The sequence below is a fragment of the Bos mutus genome, chromosome 1, assembly GCF_027580195.1.
Source record: "Bos mutus isolate GX-2022 chromosome 1, NWIPB_WYAK_1.1, whole genome shotgun sequence".
NCBI lineage: Eukaryota > Metazoa > Chordata > Mammalia > Artiodactyla > Bovidae > Bos > Bos mutus.
In genome coordinates, this window is record NC_091617.1 from 21,632,977 (window position 1) to 21,660,260 (window position 27,284).

Consider the following 27,284-nt stretch of genomic DNA (forward strand, 5'->3'; position numbering starts at 1 on the left):
TGTTACACTTTGCTTTACTCAGAAATGTATTTTTAAAAGGCAATATATTTATTACTTACTACAGACATATGTAACATATATTTCCACTTAAATTCATTTAAAACTTACAGCCAATATCCAGAATATGAGATATTTTAAAACTCATTAGGAAATATATTTATCCTTCAAAACTCATGAAGTATAATAATTAGATTCTTAGAAAAAAAAAACATTGGCATCAACTTTTTATTAATAGTTACAAACCAAATTTATTTCTTACCAATATCTCTACATGAAAAACCTTCATGTAATAAATTTTTAGTGCCCAGAAGATAGAAATAAATGGAACCATAACAGTATAGCACAAGGAAAAAAAGATATGCATACTCTGGTTCATTAAATGAGACTTGTCCTGTTAACAGCATACTTTTAACATAGGAATAATCTTTTATATTCAAATATTATAGTGTTTCATACAATGTAAAAATGTTATACACACTAGGTTGTAATTTCAATACACTTACTCTTTTAATAAATGTGCAGAGAACTGGATCGATTTTCCACTCAATGAATTTTTCTTATATAGATGAGGGGAGAGAGAAATAAGTATGGATTAAACAACAACAAGGGCTATTTGTCTTTTGAATTACATTGATATGTTGTAACAGTTTATTATTTGCAATGATTTTCCTAATGCACATTCATGAAGTAATAATGTGAATTATTGGGATATGTAGACAATTTTCACTCTACCTGCTGCTACTGCTGCTGCTAAGTCACTTCAGTCGTGTCCCACTCTGTGCGACCCCATAGACGGCAGCCCACCAGGTTCCCCCGTACCTGGGATTCTCCAGGAAAGAACACTGGAGTGGGTTGCCATTTCCTTCTCCAATACATGAAAGTGAAAAGTGAAAGTGAAGTCGCTCAATCGTGTCTGACTCTTAGTGACCCCATGGACCGCAGCCTACCAGGCTCCTCCATCCATGGGATTTTCCAGGCAACAGTACTGGAGTGGGGTGCCATTGCCGTTTCTGTTCACTCTACCTAGTATTTTTAAATAGTACCTACCTCTAATCACTAAATTGAAAGTGCGTTTAATTTATTAAGAGAACAAACACTAATTAAGAGCATAATTTTCTTGCCTTAGTTTGGCCTTTTATTTTTCTCTATAAATAAAGGGGTAGGTCCACATTGCCCTCTAGGATACTTTCAAGGTATGAACTTCATTTGGTTATCCACTTAAAAGTCTCTAATAACACAGACAACTGCATTCGCTAAAAAACTTACAATGTGACAATTTGGAAGTTTTTAGTCTATCTCATTTATATTTATAAATATAAAAACTGATCATAAATTTGCCATATTTTTTGGTTTTGCTGCTTCTTTTCTTGATATATTTTTAATACATGGATTTTAAAAGTTTAATTTTGATATATATTGACACTCCTTTATGAAAAACTAAAATAATGCATATTTTTATCTCACTTATTCTTAATAACCTATTTCTTTTTTATAAATGTTATTATTTTTTGGTCTCTCAGGAAGTTGCCTTCATGAACTTATATAATCTACTTATGCTTCTATTTCTTAAATTCTCCATTCTAAACAATACTTACTAACTCCCTGCTAGGAAAAATGAAGAAATCAGTATATCCACACTTCTTTCCATATTCCTGCCCTCATCTTTACTCTCCAACTCTGGTATTTTCTGTTATTAATAACATTACTATAACCCTGAGAATCAACCAGGTTAGTCTCACTGCTGCTGCTGAGTCGCATCAGTCATGTCCGACTCTGAGCGATGCCATAGACGGAAGCCCACCAGGCTCCTCTGTCCCTGGGATTCTCCAGGCAAGAACACTGGAGTGGGTTGCCATTTCCTTCTCCAATGCATGAAAGTGAAGAATGAAAGTGAAGTCGCTCAGTCGTGTCCAACTCTTAGCGACCCCATGGACTCTAGATAGTTCCTATTAGCATGGGTGTGTTGCAGGAAGAAGGCAATGACCAGTGCCTGCTGCAATTAATTAATCTTCCTGATTTGGTCTAATCTCTTGTCCTGTCTCTCAAACTTCCACCTGATGCTTTATGATCCAGCGGCTCTGATCTAGGGCTTCCCTGGTGGCTCAGACGGTAAAGAATCTGCCTGCAATGTGAGAGACCTGGGTTCAATCCCTGGATTGGGAAGATCCCCTGGAGGAGGAAATGGCAACCCACTCCAGTATTCTTGCCTGGAGAATCCCATGGACAGAGAACCTGGCAGGCTACAGTCCATGGGATCTCAAACTGTCGGACATGACTGAGAGGCTAAGCACACAGCACAGCTCTGATCTATGAGATTGCCTTCTGCTTCTACACTCTTGGTAATACAGTTCCCTCATCCTGAAATACCTCCAACCAACTGCTTCTTATTATCCCATCAACCTCTCCCAGCCCCTTTCACTCTTCAAAGTACTCTTAGGCATATTATCTTCCACTGTCTTCTCTTCAAGATAAAATTATACAGACTTTATTCAGTACTGTTTATCCCCTATGGCCATACCATAATTATGTTATATACCATAGTAAATTACATTTATGTATCTACCTTCTGTCTCTCCTTCTGATTGTTACCAGTGGCTAACATCGTGCTCAGTAAGTGTGAAGATGATCATTATACTTAATAATATTCATGGATTGTTTGAATTATGCATTCTTCGTAAGGAAATGGTAGTGAATACTACTCACTAAAAATACACATACTTTTTATTCTTTACATTACAAAAGATTTTTAAAATACCACCTAAGTGAAGAGAACATTATAATGAATCCCCATTAACCATAACATATTCAATAACCATCAACATTTTCACATACATTTTTTAATCGGTTAGAAAGCTAGTTAGAAAGTCATTGGCCGATTATTCTCCTAGCAGGTTGACTTGCTGTCAACACGGATCGTCTGACTTACAACTAAGGTGAGGAAATAGAGTTCAATTCTCCAAGATCATAGTTCTGATGAATGTTAACATTAGTAACAGACAAAACAGTCTCTGAAGGAGCCATTATGTATAAGCAGTGACAAAGAAGGGAGAAAAATCGGGTTTATTGAAGACTAGAACCAGAAAAACACTTCACAAGGGTCCCAAATGGCCGTGGCATGTTATGGGATTTGTACATAAGAACAATTCCTGCCACTTAGGACTTAACTCAAGAGAACGTTAAGGTATCTTGTTTACATTTTTGTTTTTAACGTCCCTCGGTTTTAGCGATAGAGAAAACATATCCCTACTCCTTTGGTTAAATCGCACTGACTGAGGGTGCTCGAATACATTTTTTTCCCAAAAGAAAAGCAAAGGAGTGAGGTTCTTATCCGAGTTCCAAGGTAGCCCGCCCAGTCACCCTCTAGGCTTGCACTGTGACAGAGGCTCTTCTAAAGGATGCTGTGGGCGGGGAATGGGAGACATTTAAGAACCCACATCTGGAATCTAGATCCCAAGCAAAAAAGCACGTTTCAAAAGGTAGTAAGAACGAAATAACAAACGCTGGAACCTGGGCCTGGTTAGGGACATCATCCCAAAACGCCAAAACCAAACAGTCCTCACTCTCCCGTAGGCGAACGGGGAGTGAGAGGAACTACACCTCCCAGAATGCAGAGCGGCGAGGCGGTGCTAAAGAGATGGCCTTTTACCTCACGTTTGCTTAGAAACTCCAGTCCCTCTTCTTAGTACTCCGCCATCCCAGCGTAATTGGCTCTGTAGCCCGTGCGTGGGAGGGCGGCTCAGGCGTCACTGGCAGCGGTTGAATGGGGGCCCTAATCCCCGCCTCCTCACGGGAAATGAAGTCCTTTCTAATAGTTTCTCTGACCGAGTCAGAGCAATAGGACTACATTTCCCAGAAGAGCGCGGGTCTGCCAGGGGGCTTGGGGGCGGTGCCTCACGTATGTTACAGTCATCGCAAGCCTCTTCGGCGGGACTGTGATGGCCGGAGAGATGACGATCTTAGGTTAGTAACTAGGAGGGTTCTTTACGCTGTCGCGGGCACCGGAGCGGTTGAGGGAAGCAGGGATGGGTCGGGATCGTTGTTGCAACTGCTCGATCCCGCTGGCGTGGCGGGAAAGGCGTCAGAAAGGTGCCCTTGAGGCGGTTTAGGGCTGTTCCTGACGCCGGGTTGGGGGTCGCCTCTAGGAATGCCCCGGCCGCTGTAGGCCCGGGTAGGGCCGGCGGCGACCCTCTGCATACATTTCAAGGATGTTGGAACTCAGAAAGTGTTCTTATCCAAGGAATGTCGATTTTTGAATCCTTGGTTGAATCGGGGTCTTTGAGAGGCCTCTAGAATATGCATTCCCGAGACTCCTTTGTGGAGGAAGGGGGAGGAGCACTAGCAGCATCCCGACGTGTAGGCTCGTGGGATGCTGGATTTTGAGAGACCCAGGGCTCTTTAATGTGTAGGCCAGTGTTTCCACCAATCCGGGTAGGAATTACCCTCTCCAGACGAGAATGTGATAAAATGTTTCTGAAAATGAGTCTGTAAGAGCCAGTGGAAGGTGGGAATGGGAGTTGATTTCATTTCATTACGTGTTGATGAGGATTTTTGTTATTTCTTATTGAGTAATTAATTGTTACGAAGCTAAGAATTAGTAAAAGAGACTCCTTTAGATTGGCATTTTGAGTTGTATGTAACCTGAGTGGACACAGGTGTATAACACAGCCTCCTGAAACCAAGTAACAGATTAACTATAAATTCGAAGTGGCTTCTTTCTCCTTCACTTAAGTTTACAGGCAGTGTAACATTTGTACATATTTGTTTTTTTCATAATTAACATTTATTGGCAAGCTTCTGTTAGCTAGGAACCATTTGTGCAGGGGATGTTAGCATCAACTTACACACTTCTTTCTCCTAAATATCACCGCTGCAAGATGTCCTTCATTCATATTTAATACAGAAAAGGTTAAGTGTGTTCTGTTATGAAGTGACAGTTTAATATCTAAGCAACTTCCAAAACTGTTTCGTTCCAGTTTATCCATTTCATCCTTTTGAAAAGAAAAAGGAGAGGGGAGATAAAAGAGTTTCAGCATTACAATATCAGGGGTTTTGGTGTGGAAATGTTAATAATAGAATTTTGTTTTAATATTGATATCTAAAGCTAATTATAAAACTATAAAATCTAAATAGCAAACTTTGGACAATTCTGAAAGAGATGGGAATACTGGACCACCTGACCTGCCTCTTAAGAAACCTGTATGCAGGTCAGGAAGCAACAGTTAGAACTGGACATGGAACAACAGACTGGTTCCAGATAGGAAAAGGAGTATGTCAAGGCTGTATATTGTCACCTGCTTATTTAACTTATATGCACAGTACATCATGAGAAATGCTGGGCTGGAGGAAGCACTAGCTGGAATCAAGATTGCCAGGAGAAATATCAATAACCTCAGATGTGCAGATAACACCACCCTTATGGCAGCAAGTGAAGAAGAACTAAACAGCCTCTTGATGAAAGTGAAAGAGGAGAGTAAAAAAGTTGGCTTAAAGCTCAACATTCAGAAAACTAAGATCGTGGCCTCTAGTCCCATCACTTCATGGGAAATAGATGGGGAAACAGTGGAAACAGTGGTAGACTTTATTTTGGGGGGCTCCAAAATCACTGCAAATGGTGAATGCAGCCATGAAATTAAAAGACGATTACTCCTTGGAAGGGAAGTTATGCCCAACCTAGATAGCATATTAAAAAGCAGAGACATTACTTTGTCAACAAAGGTCTGTCTACTCAAGGCTATGGTTTTTCCAGTAGTCATGTAGGGATGTGAGAGTTGGACTATAAAGAAAGCTGAGTGCCGAAGAATTGATGGTTTTGAACTGTGGTGTTGGAGAAAGAGAGTCCCTTGGACTGCAAGGAGATTCAACCAATCCATCTAAAGGAGATTGGTCCTGGGTGTTCTGGAAGGACTGATGTTGAAAGTGAAACTCCAATACTTTGGCCACCTGATGTGAAGAGCTGACTCATTTGAAAAGACCCTGATGCTGGGAAAGATTGAGGGCAGGAGGAGAAGGGGATGACAGAGGATGAGATGGTTGGATGGCATCACTGACTCAACGGACATGGATTTCCGTAGACTCTGGCAGTTGATGATGGACAGGGAGGCCTGGCGTGCTGAGGTTCATGGGGTCACAAAGAGTCGGACATGACTGAGCCACTGAACTGAACTGGGTTACATTCTGACTTTTGCTCCAGATAAATGACTTTTCCTGTCAATATTAGTACAAGTATTACTGAAATGTTTCTTTTTCAGCCCTTTACTCATCCTTAAGTACACTAACATACAGGGTTTTTTTTTCTTTTTTGTTACTTCATTTTAATGGTATTATAGTCAGTTTGAATTGTGAAAAACATGATGTTTGAGAAATGTTATGAGTAAAAAAGAAAAAAATTTTGAGACTTTATAGTCTAGTATTGAAGAGTGATTTTAGTGTTGTAATTTATCAAATTATACTAGTTTAATAAGACATAACTTTTAATTTGCCTGTATTTCAGGATCAGCTGTTTTGACTCTCCTGTTGGCTGGCTATTTGGCACAACAGTATTTACCATTGCCTACTCCTAAAGTGATTGGAATTGACCTTGGCACTACGTATTGTTCAGTTGGGGTGTTTTTTCCTGGCACAGGAAAAGTAAAGGTCATTCCAGATGAAAATGGTCATATCAGCATACCCAGCATGGTATCCTTCACTGACGACGATGTTTATGTGGGGTATGAAAGCTTAGAGCTTGCAGATTCGAATCCTCAGAACACAATATATGATGCTAAAAGATTCATAGGCAAAGTTTTTACCCCGGAAGAACTGGAGGCTGAAATTGGGAGATACCCATTTAAGGTAAGTTAAGGTGAAATGTATTTTTAGTTCAGCACACTGTTTCAATTAGTTCTTTGGCTTCAAGTTACAAAAATTTATGTTTCAATGGACTCAGTTTGTATGGAAGTTATATTATCTCATTCAACAAGCAGTCCTACAGCGGCTCCTGGGTTGGTTAATTCGCTGGTCCCACAACACTGTTGAGGACTTAGGACACTACCATCTTCTCACTCTGCCATCTTCAAAATGCATTGTTCTTTTATTGTTCTTCTCACTCTGCCATCCTCAAACTGCATTGCTTTTTTTATAGAATGCATTGTAGCAGGTGGCTAATGAAGTCCCATATACCTATAGATAGGTGGATGGATAAATAGATACTCTCTTTGTGTGTGTGTGTATATGTATTTGTATATAGAAAAAGAGATCATACTAGGCATGCTGTGTTTTGACTTCTTTGAAACTCATCAATATATCATATATATAGTTTTACATCATTATCTTTCATGGTTGTGTGGAACAAGTGTTCTACCGTTTAATTGTCCAGTCTCTGTATGTTTTATTTTTTCCCTAGTTTTCCACTGTCATTGGAACTTCAGTGAATATCATTGTTTGTACATGTGTATTTTTACACTTGTTTGATAATTTCGTAAATTTTATAGGCCAAATGGTTGTATGTTTTTAAGGTTTCTGATTTGTATTGCCAACTTTGGGCACCGAAAAGTTTACATGCTCTTATCTGTTTTTCAGACTGCCTATGTCTTCAGTAGTTATTATTTTTCAGTCTTTGCCAGTAGATAAGTAAAAAATAGTAGTAATTTGCATTCCTGTGATTTCTAGTGAAGTCAGACTTTTAAAAAAATCAGTTTATTGCTTTTTTCTTCAGTGATCCATTTCTCACCCTTTGTCCTATTTTCTTTTGGGATGTTTATCTTTTTTGAATGACTATAAAAATACATTTGTGACATTTAAGTATCCCCCCCTTTTTTTTTTAACTAACTGATGTATAATTTTGTTTTTTAATTGTCTAGAGTATTAGATTTTTATGTGGTAAAATCATCTCAATAATTCCTTAAAAACGTTTTTAGAGTCTTATGCTACTTACAACAGCCTTTCCTATCCTATCCACTTGTATTTTTTTTCTAATGCTTTTATATAAGTATTTGTAGGTTTGGGTTTTGCTGGGCTTTTTCTCTTAAATATTTAGATATTTATGTAGGGTTTTTCTCCTTTTTTTTTGGTAAATTATGAAATAGGATTCTAATAGTTTTGAAGTTAGATGATTGTATCAGTGTTGCTTATTGAATAACCCATACATAAAAGCTCTGAAATTTTTATTCATCTTTCAGAGGAGAAAAAAATTTCTCCAGGTATGTATTTGGTTTATTTCTTTGCTTTTCTTTTAATTTTTTGTTTTCAGTTCAGTTCAGTCGCTCAGTCCGACTCTTTGCGACCCCATGAATCGCAGCACGCCAGGCCTCCCTGTCCATCACCAACTCCCAGAGTTCACTCAAACCCATGTCCATTGAGTCGGTGATGCCATCCAGCCATGTCATCCTTTGTCGTCCCCTTCTCCTCCTGCCCTCAATCTTTCCCAGCATCAGGGTCTTTTGTTAAGACCCTTTATTAATTTGTAATTTTTCTTTTGTAATGATAAAATTGTATAAAGCTATACATTTTCCTCTAAATTGCAGCTTTGGGTACATTACTTATTGATCCTAGAGTTATTTTAAGATTGTGTGTGTGTGTGTGTGTTTTAAGTTTCTCAGTGATCCAATTTTTTTGTTGTTTCTCTTATGATTACTCTGAACATACTGGAATTAATCTAATTTTTAAAAATGTACAAATATACATTTACATTAGCAAGGATAGTATACTAATATACGTTTTCATGGAAATAGGAATGTGAGTGATATTTGATTCTTAGCAAAAATAGTGAAGTATTAAAATTATTCTTGTTAATACGTACCAGCACATTCTTTCAATTATCTATTATGTTTGGAAATAAATTAGTTTTTTGAAAAAGAAGATCTTGAGTCACATACATGATTTAGCAACTGTTATTCCTTCTATTGGGCTTTCCTAGTAGCTCAAACAGTAAAGCATCTACCTGCAATGCAGGAGATCCAAGTTCCAATACCTGGGTCAGGAAGATGCCCTGGAGAAGGAAATGGCAACCCACTCTAGTATCCTTCTGAAAAGTTCCATGGACAGAGGAGCTTAGCAGTCTGCAGTCCCTGGGGCTGCAGACAGTCGGACACGACTGAGTGACTAAATTCGCTCTATCTCATCATTCATTTTTTTCTTACATTTGACATACGTATTGAGTTCTAGTTATATGCTGCTGCCAAGTCGTATCCGACTCTGTGCCACCCTATAGATGGCAGTGCACCAGGCTCCTCCGTCCCTGGGATTCTCCAGGCAGGAATACTGAAGTGGGCTGCCATTTCCTTCTCTAATGCATACTTAATGATAAATTTTATTTTTCTGCTATTATTAAAAACTAGAGTAGATTCATTTTATAATTTTAAAGTATATCTTTTAATAGCCTCTAATCTTTGTACATGCACTTGCTAGATAACAAATGAAATTTTATGACCTTTTCAGGGTAAGTTTTGATTGAATACATTCAGTGTGTGTGTGTATATATATATATATATATTTATGTATTAGTATATGTGTATGTATTATATGTATGTAGATATAAATACACACTCATATATAGTGTTTTCATCTTTGCAAATCTTATTCACAGGTTTTAAACAAAAATGGAATGGTTGAATTTTCTGTAACAAGTAATGAAACCATCACCGTTTCCCCAGAATATGTTGGCTCTAGACTGTTGTTAAAATTAAAAGAAATGGCAGAGGAGTATCTTGGAATGCCAGTTGCCAATGCTGTTATTTCCGTACCAGCAGAATTTGATCTAAAGCAGAGAAATTCAACAATTCAAGCTGCTAACCTTGCAGGTAATATCACTTGCCTGAGTTGCATTTTTCTCAAAATTTTCTTAGGCTGAAAATCTGTAATGAAGTGTATTATTTTGCCATCCACTTGATTAGGCGCCTAGACAAACTATATGGTAGATAAACAATTAAGAAGGCCCCATGGTACAATGTAAAATATGTATATTCTGACAGCAACCCCGCAGGTATATGACCAAGGCTGAGAAAGAACATGGACACATAACAGTGAGGAATTTGTTCTCCTGAACTTGTTTTAATGTGAAGATGAATATAATACAATGTTTTTTAAAAATCTGAGGTGGGAGAAAATTTATTTGATACCATTCAGCAAATACTCATTACCTAGGTAAACAGAACTGGTAAACCCTTTTTCTCATGGAGCTTATATTCTATTGGAGAAAAATCAGTATCGAAGATATAGTGTTCTTACCTTTAGCATTCTGTCATTTTTGAGGTTGTACCCAAGTCTGCATTTTGGACTCTTGTTGATTACAAGGGTTACTCCATTTCTTCTATGGAATTCTTGCCCACAGTAGTAGATACAATAATCATCTGAATTAAGTTCGCCCATTCCTGTCCATTTTAGTTCCCTGATTGCTAAGATGTTGATGTTTATTCTTACCATCTCCTACTTGACCACATCCAATTTACCTTGATTCATGGACCTAATATTCCAGGTTTGACGTCAGAGGTTGAGATGGCTGGATGACATCACTGATACAATGGATATGAACTTGGGCAAACTTCAGCAGATGATGAGGGACAGGGAGGCCTGGCGTGCTGCAGTCCATGGGGTCGCAAAGAGTCGGACATGACTTGGCGACTGAACAACAACCCTTAGCATTATCGACATGTTAGCCTGAATAATTCTTTGTTGGGGAACTATCCTATGTATCGTAGGACATTTTGCAGCATCCCGTAATCTGTACTCACTAGAAGCTAGCCAATAGTACCCTCTCTACCAAGTAGTGATAATTTTATGTCTCTGGACATTGCTAGATGGCTTTAGAGGAAGAAAATGATCTCTGGTTGAGAGCCTTGATACAGTATGTATCAGAAAGTAACATACTATGGGAGAGGAAGATGGGATAGAGTTTTAAGAGGAAGGGGATATATACATACATATGGCTGATTCACTTCGTTGTTCAGCAGAAATTAACACAACATTGTCAAGCAATTCTATGCCAAAAAAAAAAAAAAAGTAATATTCTCTGGCTATGACCAACCTAGATAGCATATTAAAAAGCAGAGCATTACTTGGTTGACAAAGGTCCGTCTAGTCAAAGCTATAGTTTTTCCAGTAGTCATGTATGGATGTGAGAGTTGGACCATAAAGAAAGTTGAGCACCGAAGAATTGATGCTTTTGAACTGTGGTGTTGGAGAAGACTCTTGAGAGTCCCTTGGACTGCAAGGAGATCCAGCCAGTCCATCCTAAAGGAGATCAGTCCTAAATATTGATTGGAAGGACTGATGCTAAAGCTGAAGCTCCAATACTTTGGTCACCTGATGGGAAGAACTGACTGATTGGAAAAGATCCTGATGCTGGGAAAGATTGAAGGTGGGAGGAGAAGTGGATGACAGGATGAGATGGTTGGATGTCATCACCAACTCGATGAACATGAGTTTGAGCAAGCTCTGGGAGTTGATAATGGACAGGGAAGCCTGGCGTGCTGCAGTCCATGGGTTGGAAAAGAGTCGGACACGAATAAGCAACTGAACTGAACATGTTATAGAAAAAAAGACAGGATAAAGGAATGGGCTTGCTAGGTGATCAGAGAGTAGGGGGACTTGCAGGTTTTGAAGAGAGTGATCAGATAGACCTCAGTGAGAAAGTGATATTTAAGCAGAGTTGAAGGAAGCCAGGTAGTGAGCCAAGCAGGTGCATGGAGGAAATATGTTGCAGGGGAGAGAGTGGCCAGTGTAGCGGCCATAAGATGAGAATTTAGAAAACAGAGGGTTGGCCAGTGTGACCAAAGGCGAGTGAGTGATGAAGTCAGAAAGCTAAGGGGAATAGTATTATGGTCTTTGAATAAATTCTTCAGAGTTTGACTAGTTTTTATGGCTCTTGATACAGAAAGTCATACTACTTTCAAGGCCACTCATTATATGTGGCAGTTAGTTTAAAGCAGAATTTTGTTCAAGGAAATTTTGATCTTTTGTCTGCACATCTACTGTTTAGCATTACCTTGAAATCAGATTTTGCTGTATATTTCAGAGTTGCTTTCAAGGATCTTGCATTTTAAGTTCTTTTTAAAAATATCATTGTAGCTATTAAAGCATATCTTCTAAGATTTTTCTTTTTATCATTTTTCTATCTATTCATCTGTTCTTTTACAAAAAAGTCATTTTTAAAAAATGAGCACCATAAGCTTATTTCTATAGCTATTTGTTATAGTATATGGTTAATGTTTCCTTTCCCAAGTAAAATATGAAATTTAGAAGAGGCTGAGGGATCTTTTAAAATTAAGTATTAAAAAGAATAGAGTGATGTATTTCACTGAATCTGAGCCTTTATTTCTTTATACTGTAGTCATCTTTTAGAAAAATTTTAATGATATCTATTCAGAAGAACCAATATTTGTCCTTCCCGTTTCATTGTTTTTATTTGGCTTGTGACTGTTCTTTCTTATTATTACTTAGTGGAGTTCATGTTGGAGAAGATACTAATATGTTGTAGGATTAAGTGAAAAAAAAATTCCTTAATCATGTCCTTTAATGATTGTTCTTCTCTCCAACCAATTTTACAGGACTGAAGATCTTAAGAGTAATAAATGAACCCACCGCAGCAGCTATGGCCTATGGTCTCCACAAAGCTGAAGTCTTTCACGTCTTGGTGATAGATTTGGGTGGAGGAACTCTCGATGTGTCATTGCTAAATAAACAAGGAGGAATGTTTTTAACTCGAGCCATGTCTGGTAAGAAAACTGTAGGGAGTGTTCATGAGATTCAGGCATGTTGACATATCTAATGTTTAAAGTGTTCATTTTTCAGTGTTTCAGTATTCTTCGCATTCATTTTGGTAATCTTCTGTACTTGTGATCTTAATGCCACCACCTATTTTATTTATAGCAAAAAGTTAAGTCTCAAAAAATGACTGGATATCCTGTAAGTCAGATATTGTAGCTCACTGAGCCAGTAGTTTTCACCTCCATTGTGAAGGGAACAGAAGGAAAGAAATCATTTAAAATGAAGGATGGTCAGTTTACTTCATTTAATAATCTATTTCACTAAATAGCTATGTTTAAGAAATCTAGTAATAGTATTTTGCATTCTAAGTTTTTTTACGGTTTTTGTTTTAGTTTAAGGAATTAAGCCTATGGAACTTAAGTTATAGGTAGTCTAACTGGACTCCATTTAGAAGCAAGTTCAGTGATGGGAATTTATATCACATTACTCTTTTCCTTATTAAATTATTTTTTCTACTTTTTAGCTCTTAATCATTTAAAATGAATTTTTTTTTAAAGATAAATGCTTACTGGTACTTTTTATTGTAAGAAACACGTCTTTCTTTTGAGACTAATGCTGCTTTTTGTTTCTGAATTGCTACTTAAAGCCCAGTCTGTGTTCTCAATTTCTTATTTTCCGAAAAAGTATTTGATATCACTGAGAGACTTCCTTTTACATCATTTGAACCCAGATGTGCACTGTATTTTAATAGTGTACTTTTGAATTAAACTGCTTTTAACCCAGTTATTTTTAATCAGTCTGTATATGAATAAAATCTTAATAATACATTAAATAAGTATTTAACATTCCCAGAATATCATTTATACATACATACTACACAGATACATGCATATGTAAACACATACATATAGTCATAATATAAACTTTTTTATTTTTAACTTAGGAAACAATAAACTTGGAGGACAAGACTTCAATCAAAGATTGCTTCAGTACTTATACAAACAGATCTATCAAACATATGGCTTCCTGCCCTCTAGGAAAGAGGAAATCCACCGATTAAGACAAGCTGTAGAAATGGTCAAGTTAAACCTGACACTTCATGAGACTGCCCAGATGTCAGTATTACTAACAGTGGAGGAAAATGACAGAAAGGGACCTCCGACTAGTGACAGTGAACTGCCAAAGGACAAATTTTCCCAAGCAAATGACCCCCATGTGGACAGCATGTTTGGAGCTAACCTATCTGAAAAGAAAAATGGAGAGGGTCAGGTTTTATTTGAAACAGAAATATCACGAAAGCTCTTTGACACCCTTAATGAAGATCTTTTCCAGAAAATACTTGTACCCATTCAGCAAGTGTTGAAAGAAGGCCACCTGGAAAAGACTGAGATTGATGAGGTGGTCTTGGTTGGGGGCTCAACTCGTATTCCTCGAATCCGCCAAGTCATCCAAGAGTTCTTTGGAAAGGACCCCAACACATCTGTAGACCCTGACCTGGCCGTGGTGACAGGAGTGGCTATCCAGGCAGGGATTGATGGAGGCTCTTGGCCTCTCCAAGTCAGTGCTTTAGAAATTCCCAATAAACATTTACAGAAGACCAACTTCAACTGAAGTACTAAAGGATGGCTGTTTGAGATCTTGTCTAATGATCTCTTCCTCTTTATCAGACCACCTCCATCAGCCAAATAAAGTCTCGAAAATGTCTCACACATTTACCTGAAAAATAACGTTTATATATATGAAATTTTGCATAACATTTTAAGATTGAATGTGACCAGATCGATCCTTCTTGATTTTGGAGAGATCCCATTCCAACAAGTACTTCTAAAATGATAGAATTGAGGTACAACTCTCTTACTGGATTATAGGTGACTGTATTTTCTGGATTCTGGAAGTAGACATCCATGTGCACTTAAAACTATATTCTGTAAACATTGCCTAGTGCCAATTATATGATTCCCAGTTCTTACTAAATTGTATTAGCAGGGGCTGGCAATTTATTTACTTGGTTATCAGATGTAATTCTTAATTTGAACTATACTTGAAGGACAGTGTTGATGTCATGTACTTATATTCACTAGGAGATAGCAGTGTTATTTATATAAGCTGCATATACAATGTTCAGTAACAGCCATATTATATGACAAAGTTAACCTTCACAAAGTCAGTGTCCTGTTATGTGTCCTATTCATGTAACCTGCATTCTCCAGAGTTTTAAAATATATTTATTGAATCAGTTTGTTTTCTTTCTAAAAAGCTACAAATTTATTCAAATATTTCATTACCAATTTATATTTTATTTCTTTAATCTGCTATCATTCTCTGCTTCGATTTCCATGATTCTGCATGGTTAGAAAACAAAAGAGAATTATTAATTACATTTTAAAAATGTGTTTGTGTCACAATATTTATTACTATAATTTTTTGGTTATTTAAGACCTTTGTAGATGTTGATAAGGGGCTTTCCTGGTGGCTCAGTGGTAAGGAATCTGCCTGTCAATGCAAGAGACACAGGTTCAAGCCCTGGGTTGGAAAGATACCCTGGAGAAGGAAATGGCAACCCTCTCCAGCATTCTTGCCTGGGAACTCCCATGGAGAGGAGCCTGGGGCTACGGTCAATGGGATTGCAAAGAGTCAGACACACAACTTAGCTATCAAACAACAAGACATTGATAAACAGCAGTAATTAGGTACAGTATTTATTTATTTTATGTTTTTTTTTTTTTCAGTGTTTATTGTCAGTAAGCCCTGGAGAATTTAGCTTGCGTTTGATTCAGTTTTACTGACGTTTTTCCCCATATTTAGTTGTGAATGAGGAAAATTGTACTCATTTGCAGAATCCTTGTTATTTGTTTCCTGCCGTCATTTAAAAATAATCAGACTTGGACTGTTTTAACCGTAAGGTTAGTTTGTGATAAGAACAAAAAATTCATGAATACTGGAAGTAATATGGAAATCTCATGGAAGGCAATGTTAAAAAATGTCCACAAATCAGCTTATAGTAACATTGGTATAGTGCAGTAGTTTTAGTTTGTTTCCTTTTAGAAAAGCTGCAGGAACCAAGAAAGGAAACATAGTGGTTTTATTTGTTATGCCCCTATTATTTGAAGATTTTCTTTTTCCTTAATAGAGGCTACTTCCTCTCAATATTCAAAAGTTATACTCTGGTCAACATTTTTGCTAATGTAAAATATGTCTCTTTACCCATTGCTGAATTTGAAAGGATGTTGAATTTCCAATCACTGAAAAAAAGAAATAAGCAAACGCATTTCAGCAACATCAAAACATTTCTGCTTCTCATAGTAAAATCTTAAGTGTTTTTGTAGATTATAAAGAAAATATTTCTTAGCAATGAAATTGCTGTTAAAACAATTTCAATCAGATACTTTTGTGAATAGAAAATGTCTGTAGTAGATAAGTAGAAAAATATAAAATGTCTGTTCACATGTTTTATTTTAGAACTGAATGGAGAAATGCCAAAGAGGAAGCCTTCACTGCATTATAAATATATTCAAGTGTTCTTTTGAACTTTATAAAAATTTTTACTAGACTTGAAAAAGATCTTTGTGCAAAGGTCTTTTAAGAGAAAAGTGTTCAATTTATCAAAATCTCTATATATAGTACCAGCTTTAACTAAAGCATTTTAAGATTTTTTTTTTAAAGTTCGAATTTCTCCGATATATGAGATAGTTCAGGACAGTCTGTTAAGAGTTCTTAGAGGAAACGATTTGCAAGACAGAATGGCTAATCTCATACTCTAAAATTGGAATTTAAAAAATTTGATTGTGTCTGAAAAATAGAATGGCAGTGTTGGAATTTGGAGCCAATAGTTCAGCATATTCTCTAGAATAATACACTTTAAAAAAAATTGTGTCTGTCTTCAATCATATTTAGGAGGCTATGTATAAATAGTCTTGAAGTCAATGTAGTTTATTTAAAAGGTAAAAATGCATTCTGAAAGGGATCATTTATATATAATAATCTGAAGACATTTTCCATAAAACTATATTTTGGTTGGTTGTACATCTTGCTAGTGTTTTTTGAAGTACATAACTTTTAAAATATTAGCTGTCTTCTATGATTAGAATATGTGAATGAATGTTTGGTGTCAGGAATGTTTCGGTACCACTGTTCTCACGGGAACCACTGATGTATCGGCAGATACTATTGTGTATGACGTGTTCTGAAGATCATAGTTGCTGTGCGTAACATTGTGCCTCTTAACTTTGTGTGCACACAGGTGGTTTACATTTTAATGTAAATAAATGCCACTTTGCAGTTTGTTTTTTAAACTGTGTCCTTTATTTTCTATTTGAGACTATACCAGAGTACATTATTTGATGTAAATAAGAAAGGAAGTGGGAATAGAGCTGATCTGATGCTTATAGCACATGACCTCAGCAGGTATGGCCTAATTTCCTGCATCCTGAATGTCCCTGAAATTGCTTACTTTTCTACTTATTTCTTTATTTTTTAATTAATGTTTATTGGAGTATAGTTTCTTTACAGTGTTTTGTTTCTTCTGCAGAGCTAAGTGAATCAGTGATACGTGTACATATATCCCCTCTCTTTTGGATTAGCTTCCCATTTAGGTCACTGTAGAGCACTGACTAGACTTCCCTGTGCTATATAGTAGTTTGTCATTAGTTATCCATTTTATGTATAGTATCAGTAGTGTATATATGTCAGTCCCAATCTCCCGATTCTTCCCTCCTCCCCGCTTATCATACATTTGTTCTCTCGGCCTGTGTCTCTGGTTTTGCTTTGAAAATAAGCTCATCTGTATCACTTTTATAGATTCCACTATAAGCAATATAATGTTTGTTTTTCTAGATTAGTTTTGGCTCCATTATAGTCAGAAGCCATGAATTGATATTTAGAATTCTGGGTATCCTATTCATGATACAGGAAATGTCTCTTCTAATTTAAAGAAATGACATATACCCAAAATTCTGAATACCAATATATGGCTTTTGACTAATGGAGACAAAACTAATTTAGATAGTTAATAACCCTGCTTAATAAACAACTGTAATCCTTTGGTTGGTGATTAATACTTGATAATTCTCTAATAAAGTTTTTATTATTCTTTGGACAAAAAAATTTAATATATATTTTTTAAAGAAGTTCATTCGATTCATGTAGTCTTTTCAAATGAGCCCTTAAAAACAGATGTGGCTTTCACTAGTTCCTGTGATTCTTTCATTGTTACTTTAACTACCATTGCTGGGAGATTCAAATATATGAGAAAATAGAGTGATATGTCCATATTTTATTTCACTAAACAGACATATACAGTGACCTATTCAGGTAGGCAGCTTCTAATGTAACTTCCAATACTCAGGCCTGGTATTCAAGTCTTCAAATGCTGTAGCCACAGTTCACATTTGAATGTAATCTTTTGAGAGACTCTTAAGGCAGAATCACTGAGCTAAGCAGTTTCCAGATTCCCGGTTCACAGAAACTAGTACCCTTTTTTCATTTGTTTTAAGCTTTGTTCAGTTGCTTAGTTGTGTCTGACTTTGCTACCCTGTGGACTGCAGCATGCCAGGCTTCCCCATCCTTCACTATCCCCTGGAGTTTACTCAAACTTGTCCATTGAGTCAATGATGCCATCCAACTATCTCATCCTCTATCACCCCCTTCTCCTGCCCTCAAACTTTACCAGCATCAGGGTCTTCATGGTTCAATTAACATCTCTACATGACTACTGGAAAAGCCACAGCTTTGACCATATGGACCTTTTTTAGCAATAGATGATACAGTGCTTACTATGTACCTGGAGTTTTCTAAGTGTTTTAATAGTACAAATTTTGTTCTAGCAGACTTATGAGTAGTTACTGTTACCCTGGGCTTCCAGGTGGTATTAGTGGTAAAGAACCCGCCTGCCAGTGCAGGAGACGTAAGAGACATGGGTTTGATCCCTGGGTGGAATAAATCCACTGGAAAAGTAAATGGCAACTGAATCCAGTATTCTTTCCTGGAAAATCCCATGGACAGAGTATTCTGGCAGATAGAGACACGACTGAAGCGACTTAGCATGCGCACACTGTTAACCCATTTTCAGGTATGTAAATTAAGGTACAGATGTGTTATGTAATTAATACAACATTACACAGCTACTTAAGTAGCAGAGTTATGATTCAAATCCAGTCCATGGACAGAGGAGCCTGGCGGGCTGTAGTCTATGGGGTCACAAAGAGTTGGACACGACTGAGTAACTGAGCACACACACATTTAATTCTTCACATTACTGAGAAATTTGAATTTACAGATTTTTCAGATACAAAATGAAGATAATAGTACCTAATTCATTGGGGTTTTGTAACTGCCTGGCACAGAAAGTGCCAAGTACTATGAATGGAGATGATACATAATTGACCATAAGAAACATTGAAACAAGTTGCAGTGACTTGCTAATTTTATAAGAATTATAAGAAAATGTCACAATAATGTAGGTTATTTTCCCTAGTATACTCAAAGCCCTAATTCTATGAGTCTAGAAGATAAATTTGCCATGGTAAAGCATTTATTTAATTTTGGAAAGAATTAATAGCTTGCCTCACCTCAAGTTATTTGGATGTTAAAAAAGTAACAAATGCAGTTTATTTTATACCTCATTGAATTAACTATGCTTTGGCTTACCTAAAAAGACATTTAAAATGTTTTAAATAGCTTACCTAAAATATGTAACACAACTTTGATGTGGACTTCTTTTTTTTTTTAAGTTATTGAATTTGTTACAATATTGCTTCTTAAAATCCTTAACCCAAGGGATCTTAGCTCCGTGACCAGGGATCGAATCCACACTCCTGCATTGGAAGGCAAATTATTAGTCACAACGTTATATATATATATATATGTATACATACATATATATATATATATAACAATGTAAATACATCTGTTAAGAGTTTATCCATTCACCTTAAATTGTTTGATGTGTCCTATGTAGTACTGGAAACTAGAAATTGGATCTTAGTTGTAAATACTACCCCTCCTTTGTCTCCCAAGTAACTAAGAACATTTTGTCAAGGTTGAAAAATATTAATACTTTGTAACACTCCAAAGAATTGATGCTTTCTAATTGTGGTGCTGGAGAAGACTCTTGAGAGTCCCTTGGACTGCAAGGAGATCAAACGAGTCAGTCTTAAAGGAAATCAACCCTGAATATTCACTGGAAGGAAAGATACTGAAGCTGACGCTCCAATACTTTAGCCACCTGATGTGAAGAGCCGACTCCTTGGAAAAGATTCTGATGTTGGGAAAGATTGAAGGCAGGAGGAGAAGGGGTCATCATCAACTCAATGAACATGAGTTTGAGCAAACTCCAGGAGATAGTGAAGGACAGGGAAGCCTGGCGTGCTGCAGTCCGTGGGTTCGAAAAGAGTCATACAATTTAGTGGCTAACAACAACAAAAAAAAAAGTGGTCATGGCAGATCCTGCTAAATGCTACTACAATATCTTTTCTATTCATTCTTCAGAAGTGAGTTTTTTTGGAGAGGCGTGACTTCACTTTCACTTTTCACTTTCATGCATTGGAGAAGGAAATGGCAACCCACTCCAGTGTTCTTGCCTGGAGAATCCCAGGGATGGGGGAGCCTGGTGGGCTGCCGTCTCTGGGGCCGCACAGAGTTGGACACGACTGAAGCGACTTAGCAGCAGCAGCAGCGGCAGCAACATCCCCTACTTTAAAAATTATTTTCCAGCTTCCTCTGCAGCTAGGGATGAGTATGTGACATAACTCTGACCTGCTGCTGCTGCTAAGTCACTTCAGTTGTGTCCAACTCTGTGCAACCCCATAGACGGCAGCCCACCAGGCTCCCCCATCCCTGGGATTCTCCAGGCAAGAACACTGGAGTGGGTTGCCATTTCCTTCTCCAATGCATGAAAGTGAAAAGTGAAAGTGAAGTCGCGTCCGACTCCTAGCGACCCCATGGACGGCAGCCTACCAGGCTCCTCCATCCATGGGATTTTCCAGGCAAGAGTACTGAAGTGGGGTGCCATCGCCTTCTCTGTAACTCTGACCTACCTTCTTGAAATACAGACATGAGGCTGGAGATAAAGCAATGGGTTTGCAACTAACAATCAACAGACATGTAATGGGTGGTTGAGCCAAAGGCAGAAAGAAACAGCCAGTGGTGTCATGTAACTGCTCTGGCCATCTTTGTCCTTTCTACCTTGGGACCTATTTCTACCTAAGAAAAACAAGCCCTTAGTTGTTTACACTTCTTTGTTTTCCTTCTTTCTGTTTTTGAACCTTTGACCCTTAATTTATGGTTAAACATTTTGTCAAATTGTCATTTGTTGGACTTCTGCTTCTGGCCAAGATGGAATAAAAAGGAAGTGGTTTAAGTAAAAAGTAGAAGAAAATACATGAAACAGTTTTTTCAAGACCTTATGCATCATGGTTCACATTAATTCTTATCTGTTATTTCTGTAAAATCATGGCTCTGGCAATACAGAGAAAGTAGAATCTGTTGTGTAATACCTGGAGATTGTTGCACAAATGCTCAGAACAGAAAGCCAGAAGCAAATGTTCAGACAGAATTACTGTTGACTAAAGCTGGATTAATATTTATGCCTAGTTCCTGTGGTACTCCACTGTAACACATTCTCAATCATTCATTTAGTCTTATTCTCTGATGTTTTCTATTATGTCTATCAAGAGTTGAAAAATAGCAATAAGCCCATAATCATCCCCAAGTATATTAATGATAAGCTGAGTGCTATAAATATGAACTCAAAATCAACCCTGTATCCCTTCCTTTGACACACAAAAATGCATATGTGTCATTTTCCTTTTAAATGTTTTAGAAACATATTTTTCAAATTTTTCACAAATATCACAGATAATTTTTTAGTTAATGATATTATTTTTACATTTTGCTCATATGCCTATTCATTTTTATTTTTCTCTTGTGCTGCCCTCATGAGATAAAATGTTACTATCATTGATCAGCTATAACTAAGCACGGGTTCAATCTGGTCAGTATGTAAATAGCAAGTGAGCAAGCTTGGTTACCTAGTCAGCAATCATTAACAAGAGAAGCTGAAATGGAGCAGGACCCTATGGATCCTTGTCCCCCAAGTCCTCTGCCTGAATTTTGTCTGTGGAAAAACTTTTACCAAAGAATAAGCCTAATCAGAGATGTGAGAACATACAGATACAAAGGAAAACAGTCAAAGGAGACCAAATAATAAAATGTATTCATTAAGCATAGTCAAGGACTTTTAGTTTCTTCTCACATCCTGTGAGCTGTTTTATAGATACTTAAACCACCCCACCAGGTGGAGAAGTTAACTACATGATGATCTGGCTTTAGCCATGACATAAGCTGGCAATTCTGAGAACAGGTCTCAAGAAATGGAAACAAAATGGCCCTGGAATTGAAGATTAACTGTACTTAAAACAATCAAGATGATGCTGGTCAGACCACTGACCAATTTCAAAGTGACTGTCAGAGCTAGCTATGCTGTTTCTGTTATTTAGCCCCCTCCATCTATAAAAGCTCTTGCTCCCTGATTGTTGGAGCTGCGGGGAATTGGCCTTTGGACAGGAGTCTGTCCTCCCCCTGCCCCCAATTGTCCACATACAAAATAAAGCAAACTTTCCTTTACACCAACCTTGACACTTTATTGGCTTTTTGAGAGGTCTGCAGCCAGACCCCACTTTTGGTCACAAAACTAATCAGCCTTTAAAACCAGGTTTGTTACCCATTACCTTGGCACCATTAACCCAATAGCGTAGCAGTTGCCATGCAAACTACCGAGGTAGTCTTCCATTTTCATGAAAAAGATTTAGAGAAAAATGGCTCAGAATATTGCCGGAAGTCCTGATTTCTATATTCTACAGATGGTCTACTTGCTTGGAAAATGACAGCTAGAAAAGCAAGAGCTAGGATAACTGGAAGGACTAGAAAGAGATCTGCCCTGCTACTGCCTTCTCAATGTTGCTTGATCTCACCAAGATCATATTGTACACAACTGAGGACCGTATCTTATTTAAATATCGAATTATCCCCAAGTTGCTGTGTATACAATAGACTATCATAAATATTGGCTGTCTCACCCTTTTTGTTTAAAACTGTGTCCTATGTGATCTTGTTTGTAAACATGAGACTATGTATAACTACAAGAAACTATGAATGTTAATATTTAAGTGGTTATTAAATATTTCTACATTCCAGAAAGTGTTCTATCTGTCCTAATGTTATGTCATCTCATTTAATTTCCAAAAAAGAAACTTTTAAGGGGTAGATAAAATTCTTACACCCAAATAAGTTCAAAGAAATAAGTTAATTTGCCCAAGTTTGCACATCCAGAAAGTTGTGGAGTTGAGATTTTACATACATATTCTGTCTCTAGATTCTGAACTCTTTTAACTACAATAAAATTTTCTTATTTTAATTTTGTTGATTATTTTTCCCAGAATAAAAGCCCTCTAGATCAATTAGAACTATTTGTTATTTTCATGTGTATTAAAATACTTCATTACATCTCTTAACACTAACTTAGATATCAAAGTTAAATTGAAAACTATATGAAATTGCCTTTATTCAACCATTTTTTAACCTACAATGATAACAAATTCATTTTGGTTTAACTAATATTATATTTGAAGAAGAACCCTGACCCCAAGACAAATACCATTTATCTATTTCAAAGCTACTGGTTTAAAATTCTTCTCTCCTATTCTTTAATTATAGACTCTTTAAGTGGCTCTTCCAGAAATGAGACATATTATTAGAGAACTGAAAAGAGCATCAACACTTTTATAGTCACCTGGGTCTGGATTTTACAATTTGTTGGCTAAGATCCTCTTGGTATCTTATCATGTTTGGTAAAATAGGGTGGGTAGTAATACCTTCCTTATGTTCTTCAGTGAGAATTGAAAATAATAAATTATTCCAGTGCTTTGTACATCACTTGGCATATAGTGGGCTTTCAGTAATAAATATTCTTATCCTAAAATAATTCAACTTAATGCTGCTTAGAATTTTCCTTCTGTTAGCTAAGAAGGAACTGCATGTCAAAAATGATAATTATTCTCTTAATCCATTTTTTAAGTTACAATTTGAAATAAATCAATCATTCAATCAATGCAGGAGAGCCAGATTTCATCCCTGGATCAAGAAGATCCCCTGGAATAGGCAGTAGCTACCCACATCAGGATTCATGCCTGGAGAATTCTGTGGACAGAGGAACCTGGTGCACTACAGTCCATGGGATCACATAGATTGAGACAGGACTGAGCAAAATTTAAATTTACTACTTCTCTATAATCCAGTCTTTTAAATTTCTCTCATTTTGCTTCAAAGACCACTTAAGTAATTGAACAAACTTGATGGACATCGCAGAAATTAGAATGAAATATTAATTTTTTAAAAAACACAATATATTGAGTAATAATAGCAAGAAGGGATAAGCATTCCTCAGTGATCAATGCAAAGAAATAGAGGAAAACAACAGAATGGGAAAGACTAGAGATCTCTTCAAGAAAATTAGAGATACCAAGGGAATATTTCATGCAAAGATGGGCTCGATAAAGGACAGAAATGGTATGGACCTAACAGAAGCAGAAGATATTAAGAAGAGGTGGCAAGAATACACAGAAGAACTGTACAAAAAAGATCTTCATGACCAAGATAATCACAATAGTGTGATCACTCACCTATAGCCAGATATCCTGGAATGTGAAGTCAAGTGGGCCTTAGAAAGCATCACTATGAACAAAGCTAGTGGAGGTGATGGAATTCAAGTTGAGCTATTTCAAATCCTGAAAGATGATGCTGTGAAAGTGCTGCACTCAGTATGCCAGCACATTTGGAAAACTCAGCAGTGGCCACAGGACTGAAATAGGTCAGTTTTCATTCCAATCCCAAAGAAAGGCAATGCCAAAGAATGCTCATACTACCACACAATTGCACTCATCTTACATGCTAGTAAAGTAATGCTCAACATTCTCCAAGCCAGACGTCAGCAATATGTGAACCGTGAACTTCCTGATGTTCAAGCTGGTTTTAGAAAAGGCAGAGGAACCAGAGATCAAATTGCCAACATCCGCTGGATCATGCAAAAAGCAAGAGAGTTCCAGAAAAACATCTATTTCTGCTTTATTGACTATTCCAAAGCCTTTGACTTTGTGGATCACAACAAACTGTGGAAAATTCTGAAAGAGATGGGAATACCAGACCACCTGACTTGCCTCTTGAGAAATCTGTATGCAGGTCAGGAAGCAACAGTTAGAACTGGACATGGAACAACAGACTGGTTCCAAATAGGAAAAGGAGTACGTCAAGGCTGTATATTGTCACCCTGCTTATTTAAGTTCTATGCAGAGTACATCATGAGAAACGTTGGACTGGAAGAAACACAAGCTGGAATCAAGATTGCCAGGAGAAATATCAATAACCTCAGATATGCAGATGACACCACCTTTATGGCAGAAAGTGAAGAGGAACTAAAAAGCCTCTTGATGAAAGTGAAAGTGGACAGTGAAAAAGTTGGCTTAAAGCTCAACATTCAGAAAATGAAGATCATGGCATCCGGTCCCATCACTTCATGGGAAATAGATGGGGAAACAGTGGAAACAGTGTCAGACTTTGTATTTTGGGGCTCCCAAATCACTGCAGATGGTGACTGCAGCCATGAAATTAAAAGACGCTTACTCCTTGGAAGGAAAGTTATGACCAACCTAGATAGCATATTCAAAGCAGAGACATTACTTTGCCAACAAAGGTCCGTCTAGTCAAGTCTATGGTTTTTCCTGTGGTCATGTATGGATGTGAGAGTTGGACTGTGAAGAAGGCTGAGCGCCGAAGAACTGATGCTTTTGAACTGTGGTGTTGGAGAAGACTCCTGAGAGTCCCTTGGACTGCAAGGAGATCCAACCAGTCCATTCTGAAGGAGATCAGCCTTGGGATTTCTTTGGAAGGAATGATGCTAAAGCTGAAACTCCAGTACTTTGGCCACCTCATGCGAAGAGTTGACTCATTGGAAAAGACTCTGATGCTGGGAGGGATTGGGGGCAGGAGGAGAAGGGGACGACAGAGGATGAGATGGTTGGATGGCATCATTGACTCACTGGACGTGAGTCTGAGTGAACTCCAGAGTTGGTGATGGACAGGGAGGCCTGGCGTGCTGCGATTCATGGGGTCGCAAAGAGTCGGACACGACTGAGTGACTGAACTGAACTGAACTGAATGGCTTAGTCATTTAAAATTTTACTTTTTTATTCTTTAACTGTTTTATATAAATATAAATATATATGACATCAATATATAATAATATATGTATTATATAAATATATAGTTTATATTTATAATATAGTTTGTAATATAGTTATAAACTATATTATACATGCATGCTGCTACGTCACCTCAGTTGTGTCCGACTCTGTGCAACCCCATAGACAGCAGACCACCAGGCTCCCTGTCCCTGGGATTATCCAGGCAAGAACACTGGAGTTGGTTGCCATTTCCTTCTCTAATACATGAAAGTGAAGTTGCTCAGTCGTGTCTGACTCTAAGCAACCCCGTGGACTGCAGCCTACCAGGCTCCTCCATCCATGGGATTTTCCAGGCCAGAGTACTAGAGTGGGGTGCCATATGCATGTATACATACTAATGTCACGTCAGTCACCTCCAACTCTGCGATCCTATAGACTGCAGCCCAAAAGGCTCTTCTGTCCATGAGATTCTCCAGGCAAGAATACTGGAGTGAGTTGCCATGCTTTCCAGAGGATCTTCTCAATACAGGGATTGAAGCTGCATCTCTGATGTCTCCTGGATTGGCAGGTAGGTTCTTTACCACTAGCACCACCTGGAAAGCCCATACATGAGATAAATATATAAATCTATCTATCTACATTGTACAAACCCCAAGTATATGGCCTGATGATTTTCACAACCTGAACCAATACTCAGACACAGATCAAGAAACAGTACATAACCATTTTCTAGAAGCCCACCTTATTTACCCTTTCAATCATTACCCATCATTGGAAAAGACTCTGATGCTGGGAACGATTGAGGGCTGGAGGAGAAGGGGGCAACAGAAGATGAGATGGTTGGATGGCATCCTTGACTCAAAGGACATGAATTTGAGCAAACTCTGGGAGACAGTGAAGGACAGGGAAGCCTCGTGTGCTGCAGTTCATGGGGTCGCAAAGAACAGACACGACTGAGTGACGTTACAACACTGGCAACCAAGAGTAACCAGTATCCCAACTTCTAGGAGTATAATTGGCTTTTCCTTTTTTAAAAAACAAACTTTCATATCAATGGAATCGTGGATCATATAAGAGTATTCTTTGTGCTTTACTTCTGTCACTCCACCTTATGCATGTGAGATTCACTGGTGTTATTGTCCGTAGTGGTTGTCCATTCATTCTCACAGCTGTGTAGAATTCCATGGTGTGAAGATACCACAATATATCCAGGTGACTGTTGACATACCATTAGACTGTTAAATTATGCAGTGTCTCTGACTGACTTATTACAGATGTAAAGAAGCTAAGACACAAACTTTAACTGATGTTAATGAAATATACAACTCCTTTCTTAAGAGATTTCAACAAATATTTATTCAATGCCTACTG

The 27,284-nt window shown here is 37.5% G+C and overlaps 1 protein-coding gene across 1 annotated transcript; it reads left to right on the forward strand.

The window, feature by feature from the left end:
- Nucleotides 1-3,894: 3,894 nt before the first annotated feature.
- HSPA13 (heat shock protein family A (Hsp70) member 13) lies at nucleotides 3,895-16,973 on the forward strand. The gene is made up of 5 exons (XM_005909415.3): nucleotides 3,895-3,960; nucleotides 6,491-6,831; nucleotides 9,563-9,776; nucleotides 12,522-12,689; nucleotides 13,625-16,973. Exons 1-5 carry the CDS (start codon nucleotides 3,936-3,938, stop codon nucleotides 14,290-14,292), a joined length of 1,416 nt encoding a protein of 471 aa, XP_005909477.1. The 5' UTR covers nucleotides 3,895-3,935; the 3' UTR covers nucleotides 14,293-16,973.
- Nucleotides 16,974-27,284: the final 10,311 nt, after the last annotated feature.